This window comes from Dendrobates tinctorius, unplaced genomic scaffold (genome assembly GCF_039654945.1).
Source record: "Dendrobates tinctorius isolate UK_male_01 unplaced genomic scaffold, ASM3965494v1 ptg000430l, whole genome shotgun sequence".
In the NCBI taxonomy this organism is placed as follows: Eukaryota; Metazoa; Chordata; class Amphibia; order Anura; family Dendrobatidae; genus Dendrobates; species Dendrobates tinctorius.
Genome location: NW_027362093.1, coordinates 616,725 through 625,097, shown reverse-complemented (window position 1 = coordinate 625,097; position 8,373 = coordinate 616,725). Strand labels below are relative to the sequence as shown.

Genomic DNA, 8,373 nt, shown 5'->3' with positions numbered 1-8,373 from the left:
GGCTTTCACTGCCCAAAGTCATTTCAACAGTTTTGGGTGGAGGAGAATGTTGTGGTCTAGAGGCAAAATGGTGATCATGGTAATACGGCCGGACTACACCACCGATAAAGCAGCCACAGCCGGTGACTGAGAGGAATCTGTGACTTCTCTGCATTCAGTGGTTACTACTCACCTGGGTAGTCATATGTGGGAATCTCCTCTTTACACCACTCATCATCTCTCACATATGTCTCTGTAGTATTAATATGGGTCAGATCTTCACCCTGAAACAAATATTGTAAAAGTCACAGACAGATGGAGAAGTCCCATCTATGATCAGCTCTAATCCTGCCATCTCCACCGTTCTCATTACACAAGTATAAAACATATAATACTGGTGGATAAAACAAGACTGAGCACAAGACCTTCACAGCCGTCTACACATCATAGGGGAGATCTCCTGACACCTTCTCTCCATCTACCTGATGATCCTGAGGAGCACTGGGATCTTCTTGGTTACAGTCCTGTGGAAGAAGAGGACGGGGACATCTCTCTGGTGTTGTCCTCTTACTGGATAGATCTGGAGGAAACACATACTGGGACTGAATTCATTCTCTACATACAGATAATTATAGGCCGTGTGTATTTAGTCCTGTCTATTACCTGGTGATGTGAGGGGTTGGGGAACCTCCATTATGACATTCTTGTATAGATCTCTGTGTCCTTCTAAATACTCCCACTCCTCCATGGAGAAATAGATAGCGACATCCTGACACCTTATAGGAACCTGACACATACAATGATACCGTCATCCCCCGATCCCTTCATAGCGTTACTGTATAATGTCCCAGCATTCCCAGCAGTGTCACCTCTCCAGTCAGCAGCTCAATCATCTTGTAGGTGAGATCTAGGATCTTCTGGTCATTGATGTCCTCATGGATCAGGGGGTGAGGTGGAGTCCCCGTGATTGGGCTCAGGAGACTTCCCCATCCCTCAGACACAGGGTCCTGACAGCGATCACTAGAGGTCTTCTTCACCACTGTGTAATCCTGGTAATGGAGAGACACATTAATAAATCTCACTAAAGACATTTCCAGAGTCCTCACCTCTCCAGTTCTGTCCATCTGTTATTCCCATAGATAAGAATGATGCAATGTGACTGTGGTGCCTCTGAGGGTTCAGTCGTCACAGAGGTACTGCACCTCCTCCTGAGGTGTGGTGCCCCACCATCCAGGTAAGGTGGAGACACCTGACCACGCTCCAACACCTGCATCCCACACAACATAGTAGTGTAGCAAAGCACCTTTGGTGGCTCCCTGCTTGGAACACGAACAACATGGGTGGTCCTAAGAAAAGAGCGCAAACTGTTCTGGGCCTCCCCTGCCTAAACTTCTATGCTACAGCAACATGGCCCACCCCCAGAGGGGTTCGTATACTGGCCTGTTATGGAGGAGTAGGAAGAAGATGCCGCCCCCAGAAGGAGGAGCGAAGCCCCATGGTGGGAAAGGAGCCCAGGAAGGAGAGAGAATGCCAGGACACCATGATGGAAGAAGGATGGGGGCCAGGAGAAAACGGTGGAGAAAAACAACTCTCTCCGAGACAGCACCTGCGGAGCCCACGGCCGCTGCGATACCAGTTGCAGGACCCGCCACAACCTCCAAGTCGATACTGCCACTGGATGCGGCCTGCCAGGAGGAGATACATGAGAGTCCCAGAGCAGCCTGTGGGGCAAGGGCTGTGTCCCCGCCCGGACCCGGCGTGGCCGTGCAGGTCCCTACCGGAGGCATCGGCAGGCACCAGTCCTGTGCCCGCTCAGATCCAGCTGTCACCCGCTCACCAAGCAGCTCCGGAGGTTGCAGCTGCCACCGTTCACCACCCGGTACCTGCACCGGAGCCAGAACATCACCAGGAGGCACCAGGTATGATCACTGCCCCTGCCATGATCCTGGTGCTGGGAACTGTACCTGTGGACCAAAATGGTCCAGTGCTTGCTCAGGTCTTAAGCGGCAGCACTCAAGTTTCACCAGCTGTCAGACCAAAAAGCAGAGCAGCGGAGATATCACCTGAAGCTGAGGAACAACACACATTGGTACAAGTTGCCACCCCTGCTGTACCCCAGGCAATGGTTCCATCAGCTGCCACCCCATCTACACAGGCAGCTCCAGCCACCACCTTAACTCCTTGGGAGCAGGAATACCTGCAATTTGTCGATCATCAACAGGAAGAGGAAAACCTGAAGTTTTCCCCTGGAAGCAGCCCAAGAAACCTGCTTCCACCACCCAAGGAGGAGACCCACATTAAGGAACATGTCCACGATAACTAACTGTTACCCAGGAGGGTATTAGCACCGTTGTGCCTTTTTGTTATCATGTTTTCTTCAGTTTTCTTTTTGCTTAGTTGCGTTGGCAGCATTTCTTATTGAACTGCAGAGATCATGGACAATGAGTGATCCACAAACTGTCCTTGTAAATAGTTGAGCCTCTTAAGGTGCCCTCTCTTGGTTTTACATAAGTCTTTTATAGATAAGAACTACCTAATCTTGGAGCATGGCTCCCACCCAAAGGACACTGCAAGAAATCCCGGCTGGGAGCGGTGTCCAACAAGTGCAAGAATTATTGACGTCTTAATGTGAAGTATTATATGATGTGCCTTAAAAATATTAATAGCAATAGAGTATAGTTATAGAACTTTATAGTGGTCTTTAATAAAAATGTTGATAGCAATAGAACAGATTTTATATAGAGTTTAGCTGGTAGTAATATCTAGGTATCTGATTAGGAGTGAATATTTTACAGAATTTAGACTTATGGTAGCACTTTGATAAGGATGTGTAAAATTTGAATAAAGATTTGAATACAGGTGACAAACCAGGCATCAGCGGTCTGACTAAGTAGTCTGTGAGATAAGATCCTCTGAGTGGGATGGATTGAAGGAAGTGCTGCAGCAGACCTCAGTGACCTGTGTCTGCTGGCACAGGAAAGAGATATTCAGAAAGCCTAATTCTCCATAGGAAAGATAGTTTTGTTCGGAACGTAAGGAGAAGAAGAGAACTAAGGACTAGGGTTAGAGCAGAGGCCTTCCTCAAGTTCTAACCGAATGGCCGGGGTCCGGTCCCTGAGGTTGTATGGATACTAATGGTCCTGCAGCAGACACCGGAGGAATAGAAGTTGTCACCACTTTATTCCCACACAAGACTTGGGGGCACAACAGCAACGTGAGTGAGCCGGGACTTAGTAGCAATTAGTCCCCGAAGCAGGCTACAGCTGTCTGCCGTACAAGTAGAGTTCATAGGAACATCTGACAGGAGGAACTCCAGTGTAACTCAGTACTAGGAGTACTTCAAATAGGCGCTATAAGGGAGACGTTCAGGAAAGACATATGTTGGCGGAGTGTTAGAATGGAGTACTTCATCTTGCCTGGAGGTTGGCTGAGCTCCTGACCTGGAGGACACGGCATGGATGCGGGCACCTGTATGCACAACAGACTGTGAGTAAAGCTTTGGAACTACATGCCCTGGTGTCCTCCACTTATTCCTGCACCAACACACTCAGCACTGCTACATCTCTGTGCTTAACACCGCACCATCTCCCTCTTTTCACTGTCTCTACGTCTACTCTGCCCTGGGACTGCAGCCCTACCTGTGGAGGGCCACAACATCATTGCTGCACCACACCATCTGTCCCAGAGGATCTGTCTGCAACGTCGGCTTAAAATCTTCATTGCCGAACACCACAGGTGGCATCACGAATCATCCACTCATAAACTTTAATCATTATCCACAAGTACTTGCAATCATCCCCCTTTTACAATGGACGCCCAGGGCCACGGACCGGGTCACAGCTACCGTGACAACTCCCATTGAGATCAACGGGCCCGGTACCGAGTACCCCGCCGCCCTGGGTGAGGGCGATCCATGACGTCATCAGAATCTCTCACCTCTCCAGTGAGATGGAAGAGGATCTCTAGGGTGAGGTGTAACATCCTCTCCGTTATCTTGTCTCTGTCCATATCCATCCTTGATGGGTAAATCAGGAAAATTCTCTTTTGTAGAAGATCTTCACTGAGAGGATCCGATATTGTAGAGACCTGAATGAGAAGAAGATGATCCGATGTAACATCATAAGAATCCTGTGTAATAATACAATTACTGGAGATAATAAGGGAAACATATGAGGAGATTTATTATCTTACAGGGTTTAGTTTTCTTCCCTGACATCTACTAATAAAACCTATATATTTAGGCCACAGACAACAAGCAGTTTCCTCCTCGGAGTCGGCAGCTGAACACGTTCCTCATAGACTCATCTTCCATAACGCTAATTCTCGTCTCATTACCGACACTGGAATCGGCATTAGCAATACTGCAGGAGATATTCATTACACGCGACATGAGAAATAACTCCTTCATGATGAGGACGACATCTTCATCTTCTACTGCGGCTCTAGAGACAGATGTGGCCAGAGTCGGTCACTGACTCCATCCCCACCGGTCGTCTATATGAAGGTTTCCCGTCTTCCCCTCACTGGAATCTTCTCTCACGTTAGATCTCAGCTCTGAGTCACACACAGAAGTTTGAGGCTTTTAGAAAAGATTTTTTGTTTCCACAATCAACGCGGACAGAAATGATCTGACCCCAAAGTCTCCATGTACAGTGATTTATGGGGATTATTTCTGGCCTTAGGCTTTCCTATATTACAAGAAAAACACCAGAAAAAGCCGATATTAAAATGTTTCTAAAGAAAAATTGGCTCCAACAATTCTTGTAAGAAGAAAAAAATATGTAAAAAGCAGAAGACACATTTTATAAATTTTAACGTGAAACATTTATTAAAAAGAAATGAATCTTTTTGGGCCCCAGAACATAGATGTACACCGCAGGAACGGCACAGATGAGGCATCAACAAAAACCCTGAAAAGCAAACATGGCATCTAAGAAGGTGTGACAGAGTTTGGCTGAATGCCCCCCGCCCCAAGTACTCGATAGTATGGGGCGGCCTAGTTACTGCGATACTTACATGCCTAATAATGGGGTCTGGGCTGCAATGTATGAAGGTCTATTAGGTCGGGCCAGAGGCATCGTCCAATAAGTTACCATATAACGCCCCCATACACATTAGACTAAAGTTCCATGAAAGCACTGATTTCGGGGGGTTTGGCCGACCATATAATGTATTTGGGGGCCTCCCGACAGATGATGTCAGGGCAGAGAAGGATCCGGCATCCTGAATTTCAGAGGATAATCCGTTTCCTCTTCCTGTAGATAATCCTCCGCTGGAGGAGTCTGGAGGCGACTCTCTCATACAGACCACAGGAAAGCTGGAATATTTGTGTGTATGGGGGAGTCGGGAGAGATCGCCGTCTGCCAAATGACCGTTCAGCCAACTCTGATCTCATGTGTATGGGGCCGTTAGTATTACACTGACAGGCAGTGATGATACACGGCACTACAGTAGTACAGGGCATCACCGGAGCCATCAGAGGCTTGTATGTTGTGTGATTGCACTGATCAGAGGGGTTTAAAAAAGGTTTAAAGTGAAAAAAAAATATCACAGCTTCAGCAACAAGAAATATCCATCACTATATGGAAAGCAGAGTCACTGCACAATGTTAGTTACGTCACATCCATAACTACTTTATTATACTCTATTATCCTGTACACAGTGGAGTAGATAGAAATCACAGATCCCACAGCAATAGCTGGAATTGGACCCTCCATCGTAAAGAAAAAAAATCTCTCTATCTATATACACGGTTCAAAAAAATAAAGGGAACACTTAAACAACAGAATATAACTCCAAGTAAATCAAACTTCTGTGAAATCAAACTGTCCACTTAGGAAGCAACACTGATTGACAATCAATTTCACATGCTGTTGTGCAAATGGAATAGACAACAGATGGAAATTATTGGCAATTATCAAGACACCCTCAATAAAGGAGTGGTTCTGCAGGTGGGGACCTCAGACCACATATCGGTACCAATGCTTTCTGGCTGATGTTTTGGTCACTTTTGAATGTTGGTTGTGCTTTCATACTAATGGTAGCATGAGACGGACTCTACAACCCACACAAGTGGCTGAGGTAGTGCAGCTCATCCAGGATGGCACATCAGTGTGAGCTGTGGCAAGAAGGTTTGCTGTGTCTGTCAGCGTAGTGTCCAGAGGCTGGAGGTGAAACCAGGAGACAGGCCAGTACACCAGGAGATGTGGAGGGAGCCGTGTAAGGGCAACAACCCAGCAGCAGGACCGCTACCTCCACCTTTGTGCAAGGAGGAACAGGAGGAGCACTGCCAGAGCCCTGCAAAATGATCTTCAGCAGGCCACAAATGTTCATGTGTCTGCACAAATGGTTAGAAACTGACTCCATGAGGACGGTCTGAGGGCCCGACGTTCACAGATGGGGGTTGTACTCACAGCCCAACACCGTACAGGACGCTTGGCATTTGCCACAGAACACCAGGATTGGCAAATTCACCACTGGCGCCCTGTGCTCTTCACAGATGGAAGCAGGTTCACACTGAGCACATGTGACAGACGTGACAGAGTCTGGAGACGCCGTGGAGAGCGATCTGCTGCCTGCAATATCCTTCAGCATGACCGGTTTGGCAGTGGTCAGTAATGGTGTGGGGTGGCATTTCTTTGGAGGCCACACGATGTTGGGCTGTGAGCACAACCCCCATGGAGACACAATTGTGCCTTTACCTGGAGATAAATTCCCAGTGGGGGCAATTTCCAAAATGCAATAACTTAAGTGGGGAATTCAGCTCTTTTCACACTTAAGGGATCTGTATATGGAGTCTACAAACTACAGTGGGGGAAATAAGGATTTGTTACGCTGACAATTTTGGGGCTAAAGTCACATTTTTGTGAGGAAATAAAGTAAAATTGTCATTTTTTCCTTCCACATTGCTTAAATTCCTGTCACACTGTCCGAATTCAGATATTGTCCTGTCAGAAAGGAGAATACAGGGAGCGAAAGGGTTAATAGGACTCACAGGAGGAACCGGCCCAGAAAGCAGAAGATCCAGGAGTGTCCCCCACATATATGACTGCTCTGTGCACAGGACCTGTGATGAGGTCACAGGAGGGGAGGAGTCAGGGGTCACATGATCAGGGGCCTCAGTGTGTGCAGGACTCAGTGTGCTGGAGCGCTCCCGATAATCAGCTGCGTGTGTCGCGCTGTGTGATAGTCACAGCACCTGCATGGAGGGCGACACATGCAGCTGATTATCGGGAGCGCTCCAGGGATCCGGGGTCCCGATGCAGCTATTCGGTAAGCGATATTAGCCAATAACAACTTCTCCGACGATATTCGCTCATCTCTAGTAATAACAGCTCAAAGGAATTCACCGAACTTTTCATTAAGTTTAATAGTAAGACCCTATTAAATATTGAGCACCAGCGGGATGAAGCATTGACAGCGGCATGTAAAAGTGTAGGCGCCCCTGGTCAAAATGACCGTTATTGTGAGCAGTAGTAAGATGAAGATGAAATGATCTCTAAAAGGCCGAACCTCTAACATGACACATGGCCTTTGTATTTTAGGCAAAAATAATAATAAAAAATTATATATATATAGACATTTATTACAATTTCATAATTTCAAAAAGGAAAAAGGGGCGATGCAAAACTTTGGGCACCCTTGGAGATTTGTGTAATGAGATAATTTTGACCAAGATTTCACACCTTAATTAGCTTGTTAGGGTTATGGTGAGATCACATGGTGACCAGGAGCTACAGTCTGAGGAAAGGGCTAAAAAGCCTTCACTAGACCCCTATACAGCTGTATAATGAGGCCCAGGCTTTATAGTGAAGGGACAGGAGTGAGGGCCTGTTCCCAGGAGCTACAGACTGAGGAAAGGGCTAAAAAGCCTTCACTAGACCCCTGTACAGCTGTATAATGAGGACCAGGCTTTATACTGAAGGGACAGGAGTGAGGGCCTGATCCCAGGAGCTACAGTCTGAGGAAAGGAGTAAAGAGCCTTCACTAGACCCCTGTACAGCTGTATAATGAGGCCCAGGCTTTATAGTGAAGGGACAGGAGTGAGGGTCTGTTCCCAGGAGCTACAGTCTGAGGAAAGGGACAAAAAGCCTTCACTAGACCCCTGTACAGCTGTATAATGAGGCCCAGGCTTTATAGTGAAGGGAAAGGAATGAGGGCCTGTGCCCAGGAGCTACAGTCTGAGGAAAGGGCTAAAAAGCCTTCACTAGACCCCTGTACAGCTGTATAATGAGGACCAGGCTTTATAGTGAAGGGAAAGGAATGAGGGCCTGTGCCCAGGAGCTACAGTCTGAGGAAAGGGCTAAAAAGCCTTCACTAGACCCCTGTACAGCTGTATAATGAGGCCCAGGCTTTATAGTGAAGGGAAAGGAATGAGGGCCTGTGCCCAGGAGC

General features: G+C 47.3%; 1 protein-coding gene across 1 annotated transcript; it reads right to left on the bottom strand.

The window, feature by feature from the left end:
* Positions 1-625: 625 nt before the first annotated feature.
* Positions 626-1,103, bottom strand: LOC141076808 (oocyte zinc finger protein XlCOF7.2-like). Its single transcript, XM_073564116.1, has 3 exons — positions 1,086-1,103; positions 849-1,028; positions 626-766 (listed from the first exon to the last, which is right to left on the bottom strand). Exons 1-3 carry the CDS (start codon positions 1,101-1,103, stop codon positions 626-628), a joined length of 339 nt encoding a protein of 112 aa, XP_073420217.1.
* Positions 1,104-8,373: the final 7,270 nt, after the last annotated feature.

Excerpts from the sequence above, each read along its gene's own strand:
- LOC141076808 (XM_073564116.1), bottom strand. Across the intron at positions 767-848 it reads TTGAGCTGCTGACTGGAGAG|GTTCCTATAAGGTGTCAGGA; the intron begins GTGACACTGCTG and ends TGTATGTGTCAG.